The sequence below is a fragment of the Alosa pseudoharengus genome, unplaced genomic scaffold, assembly GCF_046254945.1.
Source record: "Alosa pseudoharengus isolate Yale_2024_CS ecotype anadromous, Long Island Sound unplaced genomic scaffold, YU_APseudo_1.1 YU_APseudo_1.1_scf_5, whole genome shotgun sequence".
In the NCBI taxonomy this organism is placed as follows: Eukaryota; Metazoa; Chordata; class Actinopteri; order Clupeiformes; family Clupeidae; genus Alosa; species Alosa pseudoharengus.
Window position 1 is genome coordinate 20,444,400 of NW_027468837.1, and position 13,995 is coordinate 20,458,394.

Here is a 13,995-nt window from a genome sequence, read left to right on the forward strand (position 1 = left end):
ATACCCCCTGCAGCCCATGAAAAATGAATCCACTGAAATTGGAACACCTCTTTTTCAAACTAGATTTTAAAAGTTGCCATTTCACCTGGATAGTGTTGCAGTGTATTTTGGGGAGTGGCAGGACACCGAGTCAGCTATTGCGTCAGTCATTAGCACGTCCCGCACAGCCGAGCGCCCTGTGCGCAGTGAGTTGTGGCTGGCGAGTGCCCTCTCAGCGCACCTGCTTTATAAATATCTACACACCCTGCATGTGCCGTGACTTTCCGTCAGCAAACACGGCGAAGAGCGGCGCTCCCAGAGGACTGCTGCCACTGATGCACTCCGTCCCAGCTGCTCCCCCGGGAGAACTGCTACTGTGGCCTGCCAGCACTACGCTAGACACAAACACACACGCTATACGCTACGTTAAGCTAAACTATGTTAGCACGCCACGCTAGCTCTACCAGTGTGCAGCCAAGCAACTGAGGTGGCACTCAGATAGTTGCTATGTGCGGATTCAGAAGAGTACAGGGCAGGAGATGTGCCATAGAAAGAGCTGCAGTGTCAGCTTACCAACAGGTAAGAGGTCTCGAGGAGGGGGGAAGGAAGGAGGAAGTCCTCACAGTATTTGGCAGGAGAAATAGGATTGTTGTTTTGGGTACTTTCACAATCAGGGTGACGGCTTTGTTTTACAACGCCTATGAATCAAACCTTGAAATATCATGGGTTTTTTTTAAGGGAAAAAAAATCATGGCAACTGGCCATTGACAATTTTTAGGTACTGTACTTGGTGTGTAGGTGTGTTTGAGTGGACATCGGAAAAAAAAAAAAACATGCAGTTTTTGGAATACACAAACTTTAATGGTTACATTTTATAACTATGAAGTTCAAATTGTATCTGGACATTTGTTGGTAGCTGTTATTAGATGCATATCTGTATATATCTGCATATATTTTCCTTTGCTAAATACAATATAATACAATACAACTATATGACCAAAACCTGGGCTATATTAAAAATATTAACTAAAATGATGATGATTCTGTGCAAAATTGTAAGATATTACAGACTGTCCTATTTTTTCCTTAAGATGAAAATGTGACACACATTGGAGCCCCGGTATTTAGTTAATTTAATAATATGTGATCGCTGACCCTGACCAGTGTGACAGCTGATCTATATAATGACCTTAATTTGGACATATGGACACTCTCTGAGCATGCTCCCCATCCTATAACTCTCATAAAGCATGATGTGAAGGTGCAATAAATTATCATTCACCGCTGTAATAAATAATTAATGTGCATTTAAGAGATATACACTTGTCTGATTGCGAGTTCACAATGCTCACTTTATTTGTAGATTGAGGAAACATATCTGTATTTTTGGCACAATGTGCAGCAATTTCCTCTTTTTTTGTTGTTGTTGTGGAAAAACCTCGACGACGGCTCCCACGGTGAAGTGACAGTCATTAGAAGTTGATGAAATCGTTGGAGGCATCAGACGCAGCTGAGCACAGCTGACTCTGGCTCCACTCACACCCGTCTGTGTGTGTGTGTGTGTGTGTGTGTGTGTGTGTGTGTGTGCGCGTGTGTGTTTTCCTTAATGAAGCCTCTTCATGCGCCACCGCTGTCCTCAGCTTCCTGCTGCAGATGAATAATGCAGATCTCTATAGCAGATGTATAGCTTGGGCCGTTTGATAAGGAGATGAAAGGCTGTGCGTTTGCACGTGCTGCACACTTTTGTTTGCCCCCCCCCACCCTCCCCTCCCCCACTAGGCATCCTATTGACCAGATCAGCATTGTCAACACGCCATGGAAGTCTTTCTCACTATTGATAATGACTTCTAGAATTTGTTTGCAGAGCCTGCCTGGGCACTCCACATCATCTGGGCTCCATCGGGACTCTTTTAGACGGCCTGCCTCTAATTACTGAGCAGTATTGACTGAGTTCAATAAAAGAAACTGAAAGGGAAACTGGGAAAGAAAGCACTGAAAAGCACAACAGATATGTTTTCTTCTCATTCCAAAGGGAGTTTTGGTATTCTGTACTGAAGGAGCTGGAATATTACCCAGCCTTTCAATATTTGTCCATATGTTACTCTCTGTAGCTGTTCTCTCTAGGTAGTGCAATGTCAGCTAATCGATCAGGGCTGACATGTTTGGTGAAATGATCCCAATTTGAGATGGAAAACTCATAACTTTGGCTACACAATTGCATTTTATTTGTCTGTGATTATTAACGAGAATGAAAGACGCAGTCACAAAACTAATTTTTCAGTACCTCAGAGGATAGAAGCGTTTCCAATTTATTCGAACTGAGAGAAGAACAAACGGGGGGGGGGGGGGGGGATGGGACAACTCTGTTGCCTTTTCAGATTTATACAGGAGACAAACAGCTGAATGGAACATTTCACAACTTTGCAGCTTATTATGTTCTGAAGTGGTGTGTGTGTGTGTGTGCGCGCGTGCATGCATGAGTGCATACGTGCCTGTGTGTGTGTGTGTGTACTAGAGAGAGGCCACCTGCCTTTAAGACCCAATGGTCGACCAACAGCAGCAGCAACAGAGACCCCGCAGGCAGCACACTTAACTCCTGGCTCTGGACGGCCGATATTTCAGCCGTGTCACCGGAGAGGCACTGCAGGCGTTCTCCTCCAGTGACCCGCACAGCGGCCCTCCATCACTCCATTCATTTGATACATGTTCCCCCGCGACTGGCCAGAGGACGCAGGGCAGACGCCGAGCCCATTCGGCACGGAGCAAACACACTCTCCAGACAGAGTCGCACAGCTATGGACTGTTCTGTTTCAGACAGAAGACCAATACTTTGCAGCCCTAATATGAAATAATGTATGTGGTGTTGAGAAGTACTGCTCTTACACAGTACAGTCTCAACAAAGAACACCTCGTTCTACCACCTCTGCAAACGGCTTTAATAAGGGGAGCTATTATCCTGGGTGACTTATACCACCTCAAATTTTTGAGCTGACTACAGAAAACTCTCTCACACTCTCTTTTTTTCTTCACATGTGTATTGTACACACATACACAACCTTTTATACTGTATATATATATTTCCTCATTTTCTCCACGAGTGAATCACATCTATTGATAGGATCATATCTAGGGGCAAGCAGCACTCCAAAAGACAAGTTCATGCTCTCGGTCCCGATGACTTGTAATATTTACAGGTCTCTGGCCTGACACCAGAATACAGACACCATCTCTGTGTTAAATATCTGTCTACCTCATACTGCAATATTTGATGCCAACCAAATAAGTGTAAGCCGTCTTAAGCCATGCCATCAGCGAAAAGTAGAAGATTTATGAAAGACTGAAAGCTATGAACTTGTATGAAATACAATAGCATATGTAGAACACTTTGTTCAAATGACCTGAAAACAATGGACAATATGCATTTGTATACTGTAACTCCAACTTAATTAAACAACATGCTTTTTCAAAAACCTAGACGTTTAAGTGATGTTGGTTATTGTCGCGTGTGATCTATGTTGTGGTGATCTATGTACAACTGATTTAACAGTTCTTGGCTGTAAGAACAAAGGGTTCAGAATTTTTCTGATCTTGCATCTGAGATTCTAGCGCTTCATCAATTTCATCATGCCGATGGAAGGCGGCTAAGGAGAGTAATCAATACTGAGAACAAGGAGACAAATGGGCAGACTGTGAGGCCAGAGAGGAGAGAGGGAGGAAGGGAGGGAGGGAGTGTGAGACACCTGAGGCTTTCTGACCTAATGCCCTCATCTGCAACCTTCTCAAATTAGGAGAGCCATCACCATATGTGCTAATCTTTCCCATTTATTCCTCCCCTCTCACTTTTCACCTCTATCACTGAGCTTCCATCTCTCTCTCTCTCACTCTCCCACTCTCCTTCCCTCGTTTCCTTCCCGTCATCCTGACTGCAGTGAAGAGAGAGTAAGTGAGACCTGAGCATCTGACGTCTGTACACGCGGCTCTCCAGTGTAAACACGAGCACCTTGATGAGTTTCCGCATCACAACAAACACTAATGTCCACTAATGAGGGCTGGAGGATGGGAGAGCTAGAGAGGACATCTGTTCCAGTGGCTCTTGATGTTCTTTACTAGCGCGTCTGGGGAACCTCTTGTGGAGAGTTTACTTAAGTCTGTTTCCTCAGTTAGCTGGAGAATTATTAGCAGCTCATTTATACGGCCTGTTCCGTTTACCCCACTGCCCAGAAGCATTGTTTGAGGAGACAGACTGCAAAATTGGATTCTTATGTTTTATTTCCTTTATCACAAAGTGGAGTTGTATCCCCTCACTTGAGATGTGTCTATCATTGCATCATTCATTTTCATACACATATTAAAGGGTTAAATCCACTGTGTCTCATAACGCATGGCATTAATTAGATCAGGTTTCCTGGTTATGTTCCGCCCTAAGAGTGTGGCTCGTGTTTCCCTGTGTTGCATACTCCTGTCGTTCATCGTATTGTTCCCAGGGATGCCCAGGGTTCCCTCGCCTCATCAACCCGCACTGCGTCTTCATCTTCATCAGGCGTCCGCTGTTAGGCTTAAAGCCAGATGAACAGACTCCTCCTGTGGTGTATGCCAGATGGGCTTTTAACAAAATACACAATAACATGGCTACTTAAACAACACAGTGATTGAGGAGGATATGGCCTTCAGCTATGATGACAACGGTGGTGGTGATGAATACACTATGCCCGAGTCGCTCGGAAGGGTTTGTCCGCAGGATGTCTGCTCCCACGGTCACCTTGGCATGGCCCAAAAAAAGCTGGGGTCCTAGTGTTTGACTATCAATAAATAAAGGATTCCCAGCACAAAGGAGTCCCAGCACAGCCTGTCAATGATGAAGTTGGGAATATTTCATCATGCTAAATTTAAGTGCCTCGAGACACAGCAGAGAAGAGACATGGACGTGGACAGCACCATGGGGGCTTCAGCCCGATGATCAATGTCGGCGTCACACTCCGGAGCCAAACGACACATTGATTGGGCTGTGAAGGACTTGAGCGGGGATTGAGAGGCGATTAATCAGACAATTAGAATGTCAACCGTCAGTGGCAGTGGCCGAGGGACACGAGTCAGTCGATCAATGTACCTTTGCATGAGGCAGAGTAAATAAGACGCCGTGAAATACTCATGGCCGACAAGCGCTCAGCTTTTACTGACAAGGGTCTCTGAATGTGCTGCATCAAAGCAGGTGTACTTTTTACCAGTCAACCACATGCTGCTCACAACACTGCAAAAACGATTTGTGCTGGGGATTGAGAAGGTTTACAGTTTTGTTTTGTTTTACATGTACATTTTTTGTATGTGTAGTATGTTTTCTTTGTTGTTCTTGACCACCTAGGCATGAATGCACCTGACTTTATTCTCAGCCTTGAAAATGTGTTTTCTATCTTCTGTTGCAGTTAATCTCCTCGACACATCACTGATATCAGGAGACTGGGGATGGCTGACGTACCCATCACATGGGGTAAGACTCTCTCTTCCTGTTTCTTATAAAACATTTTCAAAAGGCAGAACTGTGGAATATGTCCGTTGTTAATTTTTGATCAGGGGTGTTCAGCAGCCGGGGGCAGCCGTGGCATACTGGTTAGCGCTTCGGACTTGTAACTGGAGGGTTGCCGGTTCGAACCCCGACCAGTAGGCACGACTGAAGTGTCCTTGAGCAAGGCACCTAACCCCTCACTGCTCCCCGAGCGCCGCTGTTGTTGCAGGCAGCTCACTGCGCTGGGATTAATGTGTGTTCATTGTGTGCTGAGTGTGTTTCACTAATTCACGGATTGGGATAAATGCAGAGACCAAATTTCCCTCACGGGATCAAAAGAGTATATATATTTATAATTACTTATACTTAGCAGGATTCAACATTACAGCTGAGCTTGATGATGGAGTACATTTAAATTATGGTTATGGTTATGGAATTTATGAGACACTATGTTTGTTTGCCATTTACAGAGCCAGCACTGAGTTTAAACACCAGCAGGTTGTTTTATGCAAGCACTAGAAGTGTTACGAGCCATCTTTAAACGAGTAGCAAGAGGTTGCACTTCATGACCTCTGGATCTAACAAAGCATATCACTACAATGGCATTGGATTTAAATCAGGTGGTATATCTGAGTTCTCAACAGAATTGGACCAGAAGTGAGACCTATTGAACACAACAGCATGCTGTGGTTAAAGCAGGTCTTACAGTCCTGGCATGAGTGCTTATGTAACACTCCGATCTAATCAACAGAGCTCCCTGAGCCAGCTCCAATGCTTCATCACCTTGCCAGGGGGGCCTTTTGCTCCTGAAGTTCATTTTATAATAGAATTGTACCAAATGACTTTAATCGTTTCAGTAACTACATAGGAGATTGCCTCGTTTTGAACCTTAATTCGATGGGGTAAAATAATGCCTCCTCCGACAAAAGACCTGCATTGCTGTGGTTTGTGAGACGCAAAATATGGATGGGAATGTGAGTCTGCTGCACACTATCCCCCTCTCTCTCCCCCCTCTCTGGGTTGTCACTTTGACACATTATTCACTACTGGTTTCAGCAGCAGCAGGAGAGGAAGAAAAAACAGCAGGAAAAGTGGAGAGAGAAAAGAGGGGTTGGGGGGGAGAGGGGTGGGGCAGAGCTTTTGTCTGTTTTGCAATGCCGGGGATAAATTAGCATATTCTAATGGAGAAACTAATGCATGGGGTAGTGAATTAGCAGAACATAAAGTGATCTAAGCGCTGAACTGTCACAATTAGCGGGCGGCGGCTGTCAGCGGTGACGGCAGCGTATTCCCACCCCGGCGAGAGGCGCCTTCCTGCCGGGCAACAATTACCCGCTCTCATCAGATCGCTGATGTAACGGTCAGCCCGCAGGCCTACTAGCACCTGCCACGGGGGGCCAGCAGCACCTAAATAAAATTGTTGGATGGAGGGGCCCCAATCGGAAGCCACAGGGAATGTTCTCAGCCCAACCTTTAAGGATGCTGGAGGTGGCCAAAGCTGGTGGAAATTGCATGTGATTGCCAGTGTTTTCATGAGGCTGCAGACCTCTTGTCCTTTTGACGAAGTCACTGGCAACATCCACTGTTGTAGAGGGAGTGGCAAAGCAGTGGGTGGGCTCGTGTGGAGAGGAGAAAAAACACATCTTTCAAGTAAAATCTTTTCCCTATAGACGCAAAAGTCAGTAACAACAGGACAGATCCTGGATGACCTGTCTCTTGGGAATAGTCAAAGTGTTTTCCTGCAAGCGCCTGCGAAACCCTTCTTTGAGGATGCTAATTAACTATTGCCAGTGGTGTAGAAGATGGTTATCTCAACTACAAGCTTGAAAGGCAGCACAAGACGCATCTCAGTAGCAGTAACTATTTTTTGGACCAGGATAATTTCCTGTGTAAGAAAACAGCTCTCCTTCTAAGCGGGCTTGGATTAATGCCTACAGTCTCCCTTTTTTAAACTTGACTCAACTTAACAATTATTATGACCGCCGCTAGCGAAGCGGTCATATAGGTATTGTCAAAGTTTCCCCCCCCCCCCCCCCCCATCATCTACTTCCTGAATTTTTGGTCAACGATACCCGGGACACCGAAACACCGGGACAGATGAAATTTGGTGGGTAACTTTTAGACTTTTACGGAAAAATTTTGTTTGGTCCCCAGGGGCCACCCCCTCTTCTTTAATCGCCCCTATCTTCAGTTAAGATGTTCAGAACTGCACCCAATTTTATGTGTATGATTAACCTGACATTCTCTGGGGGTATGCCAAGTTTTGTAGAATTTCATCCATGGGGGGGGGGGGGGGGGGTCTAAAAAAAATTAAGTTATGTGTACGAAGCATCCTAAACAGGCTGGGACATTTCTGCTTGCTAAATAGGTTTTTCTGCTGTTGATTCACTCACAGTCCTTGGTGGCCCTGTCAGTGCTTTGTAAAATGTTGCATTAAGACCACAAGTCTCAAAAAGCATCTGCTAACGTTCCTTCCCAAACACCCACTAGCTACTCAATCCTCTTCAAAGTAAAGTTCAAAGTAAAGTAGGCTAACTAGGGCTGAGACGACGTAATTGACTACATAAATTCGGCAAAGTGAATCATTTGTGTCAACTCGTCACAATGTAGATTTATTAACTCACCCGTGATGATCTACATCTCCATTTAAACCAAATGTTTTAGGGCGCACTTTGAGAGATGTATCCAGGGCCGGGCTGTACCTGTTGCACGTGCTACAAAAATCATTCTATGCGATGGATGATTTATCAACGTTACTTCTGATACAGTTTTGTCTATGGCTATACATGCGTCAGACTGAGACGCTTGTTCGTTTGTTTGAACTGCGTGTTTAGGGTGTGAGAAGGGTATCGATGTGCTTGATTCCAGCTTGGTAGTTGTAGCCTATGCGATTAAAAAGCATGTGCGTGTGAAGTATCCAAACAATGATAACACTTTCATTATGACTGCTTTAGCCACAGACCTTCAGCTACTGTACAATGGGTCCCATTTTGAAGTGGCCACTTCATTTGCACTTTCTGTGATTCACACAGCTGTGTGAAATGCATTACAACTTTTCGCCAAGAGGTGGCAGCTTAAGTCCGCTTGATACTGTAAGCCAGGGGTTTTTAACCAGTGGTCCGCAGCCCACTTGTGGTCCATGAGGACATTGCTGGTGGTCCCTGACCATCCTGGATTCAGTAGTTGCAATGTGGGAATCAGTATTTCTATTCAGTGGTGGTCCTGTCGTTAGTCAGAATGGTGGTCCCTGGTTCACAATCAGTTGAAAACACCAGCTGTAAGCCATTGGTTCCCAAAGGAGATTTTATTTGGGTCGCCAGCATAGCCTAGTGACAATTTATGTTGTGTATTAGGCCCAGCTTATAGGGCTTAGGAAAGATAACAGCTTTCTACGATCTAGTTTGTTAACAGTCACTGTTTTGTCATAAGTCCCTCTATACATTTTGCATTTAGAATAGCTCTGGTTTAGACTATTGGTATTTAATTTGTGCATTGACAATAAAGTTGAATATCATATGAACTAAAGATACAATCTTGCTTATGTAGGAGAAGAAACATTTACAAAAATCCATGGCATGACCTCTCTTCTTGATAGCTGTTGAAAACTGCATGGAAATGACAGGGATTGTTTTGTTTAATAATAAATACATTATGCTGCTACCTTCTGCTTTTCCCAAATACAATGTAGCCTACAGGTGTACCTTTCATCAGTCCAGTTGCAATGGATGTACTTGTGATTGTTTAGAGATTTTAAAGGTTTTATAACAATATAACAATTTTTTTTCACCTTTGCAGCGCCAGTTGGCTACTTTCTGTGCGGCCCGCAAACACACATGCCAAACAAGCATACACAAAAGTTTCAAGAGTGTGGGATGGAGTAGAAGATGGGGACAAATTGATTAATGTGATTTATTTTCGCGGAATGGATGTACAGGACTGAGCGGCGGTCATATTTTGTACCGCTATGCGGTACATCTAGTTTTATTTTATTTACTTATTATTTTTCTCATTTTTTTTTGGAGGGGGGGGGGGGGTGATTTTGAGCATTTTCATGATATCACCTTGCTCAGAGCTGCAATTTGTTTTGCTTTATAAATGAGCCTCATTAAAGGGCAGACTTTTCCAAAACACATCCCATTAGAGTTGTTTTCTTAAAAGTGCTTCTTGCTGATTTGTTGTCTTACACATTTAATATGTGCTGTGTCTGACCTTGTATTTTTTTTTCTAAATATTCACAGTATCTCTATTATTTACAGTTTTGAGTAGATTTAGCAAGTAAATATAGCTTCTTATTTGGAGCAGTGTGACCACTTTCCTGCTGTTTTGGTGAACTTCTTCACTCACTTTTACATATCGCATCATTAGCGTCTTGCACTTGTGGAATTTTAAACATGTTTTCTGTTTGTGTACAGACCAGCTGCAAATTGTATTTGGGTAGAAAGGAGGTGAGCTGTTGCAGCATGCCATTAAGAATGAAAACAGTGTGAAATATGTAAGGAAATGCAAAGAGCTCAACGGTGCCCATAGATGTCAACATAACATGTGGGTAACACAATCATTTCCCCAGCAGGACTTGCCAGAGGAAATATTGTCTAAATCTTTCCATCGCTCACGCTACATTTGCTCAGCAAAGCTGGAGCGTTTCAGGCATTGTCTTCGGACAGTGATGGACGAGCCCATTTGCTGCAGGAGAGTTTTACGGATCTTTGGGATATTGACAGGCTATCACAGATGACTTTGCTGTCTGCATGTCTGTGTCCGTGGTTGCCATGCAAGACTCTGGTGTGCTTCACTGTCATTGGCCGGGAGGAAAAGCTTGTACCTTTTTTTTCAGTGTTGTACTAATTGCGTTGTACCAAAGTCACCCGCCGAATGTCCTGCAAAATTAATAAATAAGAAAATAAAAAATAGCTGTGCACAAACTGTACATGTGCTAGGTGGATGGTGTGCCCTGGATTCACGCCTCTCTCTCATCTCTTACCAATGCCCTCAACACACACACACACACACACACACACACACACACACACACACACACTTTTACACATACGCCATCACACTCTACCCTGTCTTACCCTTCCTTAGCTTGGGCTGGCTCTTTTGTCTCTCTCTCTTATTCAGGCCGTCCTGGCTGAGCCTCTGTGCCTGTAGAGGGGCGCAGGACAGACGAGACGCTGAAAAAGCCCCAGGTCTGAACAGGCTGGGCAGGCGTCGCGAGTGAATAGATTAAGGGGGCCTTCAGCCCTGCTTACGCTCTCAACAGCGCAAGGGCCACTCCTCTCAACGAGGACTTTTCATTTTGCTGCATGGGCACTTTTACTTAATCGCTTCGTTGTTATTTATTTGTGTGTGTGTGTGTGTGCGTGTGTGTGCGTGTGTGTGCGTGTGTTTTTTTAACATGCACTTGGCATTTCCCATTACCGGAAAACTTCCTTTTGAATGCAGTGTGTGATTTTTAGAAATGTGTGCTCTGCCACACAATAAGTCTGACTGCGGGGGGAGAAAAAAAATGGCAGACGCAGTAAAAGATTTCTTGGCAGAAATATTCACAGCCTCAGTTTGACGTTTCGATTTTTATTTCATTTCACTCGAGTGTTTTCCTCTTTGTGAGTTGTTTAGTGAGTGTTTGATGCTGTTTGTGTGTGCGTGAGTGTGTGTGTGTGTGTGTGTGTGAGAGAGAGAGAGGGAGAGTGATGGAGAGAGAGAAAGAGAGTGCATGTGTTGTGTGGACATATGTTTGTCTGTGTGTATGTGAGTGTGTGTGTGTGTGAGAGAGAGAGGGAGTGCATGTGTTGTGTGGACATAATGTGTATGTGTGTGTGTGTGTGTGTGTGTCCGTAATCTTATGTGTAGGCCGAGGTGTGTATGTACCTGCATGTGTGTGCTACCGCACCCTTAGATATGAAACAATTCCAATAAAGTGAAAGTGTGAGTGTGTGTCCCCTGAGTCCTTCTCATAATAATGTAGTTTGTGAGTACAACTTCAGGGAGTACGGACACAACCATAGCAGTGGCGCTTCTTCAGCAAAATCCAAATCACTCCTGATGCTTCACACGCTAGCACACAGAGAAGAGGAGCTGTTTTATTTGAATCTAATGCAATAGCTGGGTGTGGGTGACCCCTGGTAGTGCATACTATTAATGGAATATACAGGGACCAGGTACATTATTAAGTAATATGGCACGAGTGAGAGTGGGGTTGGTAAGGATATACCCATGGCTGTTGTTCAGCAGTAGACAGGAAGCAGGAGGTCGAGTACCGTAGGTAACCACAGTGGGTATACCCTAACCCCATAATCATGATTGAGTGCCATATGGCTTTTATAAAACATTTTACTACCAATTAATTACATGTGATTTCTATCATTTATTTAGATTTTTGTTCATTCATCCTCTGCCCCAAAAAACAGTTCCTTAGTCAATTTTGTCTCCTGTTACCAAGTAGCCCAGCATATCACTCAGCTAAGTTCAGTGAGTGAAGCTACTGTATGTGCATGTGCACACAATACTTCCTTGTCTCTACTGTATGTCAAATGCTAAATATAGCTTTCACCCTACTCCATTTACGCCATGTCCTCACTCAATCACATGTAGCATTACGAAATCGCTGCTCTCTCGTTTTGAATTATAAAACGTTTACATCGGAATGATTATTAGCGGTAAACAGTCCAAGTGGGGATATCCTGGAATGTCTATCGTCCAATCAGAAATGAATAAATAGTTTGATCAGTCCTAACTGTTGTATAATGATACGTGGACAGGTAGATGGACTGTGTGGATTTCATACTTAATCACAAACAGACTGTTGCCTGTTTATTTTTTATGCCCATTTCTTTCTTACCAGTGCAGTCCTTACCAGTTCATTTCATAGCAGACTGCTCTGTTGTGTTCAACCTCCACAGTGACAGAGGAGGGTCACGCGTATCCTCTGCTCACTATGTTTCCCAGAAATAAATACCACCTGGTCAGCACCTTGACCAGAATACAAAGGTCCCCATGGCAGTGGCAGTCAAATGATATCTTTTTGGCTTTCTGCCCACAAACACCCGGAATTACTCTTACATGAAACCTCAGTTGAACTGAGAACCTAGCCACCACTGACAAAGGTCAAAGTGTAGGTGTTTCCCAACATGCACCCTAAGCACTCATACACTGCATAATGTTTCTCAAACCATCTACGTCTTCATCCTGCAATTAGTCATACATTAGTTCCTTTGTTGCACTGCTACTGCAGATGGTGGTGAAGACAGAGATCTGATAGAGCCTGACTAGCCTTCCTGTTGGTCCCCTGTTGGTATTTAGAAGCTGAGCTGAGCAGCAGCGAGTTGATGGGGTGCCGTCACTGCTCGCATTTGTCCCCGGTCTCGGCTGATAAAGGGCTTCCGCCGAGATTAGTGTCAGACCTACATGTTCACTGGTCCGTTTCATTGATCTGATTCCATGACATTACGGCAGAGCGAGAGAACAACAAAAAAAAACCCAACGACAACAAAACAAAACAAACAAAAAAAAAAGCGCAGGTGACCTGTTGGCCTTCAAAGGCTGCCAGCAGAGATAAATAGCTGCTCTGGAGTCAGGGGCCTGTGTATTCGAGCCCCGTGGAGTCCACAAGGTAGCTCAACCGTGAGACCTCAAACGTCGCTCGCGAGGCCAAACTAATTGAGGCGTGCGTGAGGCCACAGCTGGCTGCGAGGCGTCGGACGGTGAGGGAGCAACTGAGTGAAAGGATGAGTGAGTGCGCCTGTAAGTGTAAGTGAATGGCAGAAGGAGAAGGGACAGCAGTGGGCTGACTTCACATGGACTCGAGTAGCTTTGTGCCCACACAGTGATGTGGATGTGGTTGAGAGAGAGAGAGAGAGAGAGAGAGAGAGAGAAAGAGATCGTTGCTAGAGATGATAGTAATGTGGGAAAATGGCCATTGTTTGTCTGTGCTGGTGTATGATGAGCGTGTGTGTGTGTGTGCGCGTGTGTGTTTGTGAGGGGTGCGGGGTGTTTGATCATTGGGGTTGGGATTTAACTGGGTGGGAGTGACACCCAGATCTACACACAAATGTGTGTTTATGTGTGTACATAAACACAGACACACACACACACACACACACAATCTCCATGATCTGATAACAGCACCAGTTCTGCCGTTATGTACCTGCTAATGTTGTTTTATAAAGCTATAATGTTCCTGGACCTGCCTGCAGATGAGCAGCTATATAGCTAATGTAGCAATCTATTTCCTCCTGATGGTACAGATGCCCGCCTCATCTGGTGTGGGGCCATGAGCTCCAACAAAACACTCATCTTAAGTTCCAGCGCAGGTCATCATCGGCCTTTGTGCTCCTCTTGCCACGGTTACCACGGCGGCGTGCCTCGGCTCTGAACCATTCCTCTCACCTGCAGGGCTTTCTCATTGAGCAGGAGCCCACACTCAGCACGGAGAGCAGGTGGAAGTTAAGGGGAGCCCCCATGGCTAACCCCTGCCTTCCCCTCTCATCCCGGCCCTCCTCTCCTCGCCTCTTCCT

The 13,995-nt window shown here is 44.8% G+C and overlaps 1 protein-coding gene across 1 annotated transcript in view; it reads left to right on the plus strand.

Annotated features, from left to right (window-relative positions):
- Positions 1–504: 504 nt before the first annotated feature.
- epha8 (eph receptor A8) overlaps positions 505–13,995 on the plus strand; it is a 46,865-nt gene continuing 33,374 nt past the window's right edge. The window contains exons 1-2 of the mRNA XM_076269154.1: positions 505–558; positions 5,400–5,464. Coding sequence (XP_076125269.1) covers positions 519–558; positions 5,400–5,464 — 105 coding nt within the window. The 5' untranslated portion in view covers positions 505–518. The remainder of the gene's footprint in view (positions 559–5,399; positions 5,465–13,995) is intronic.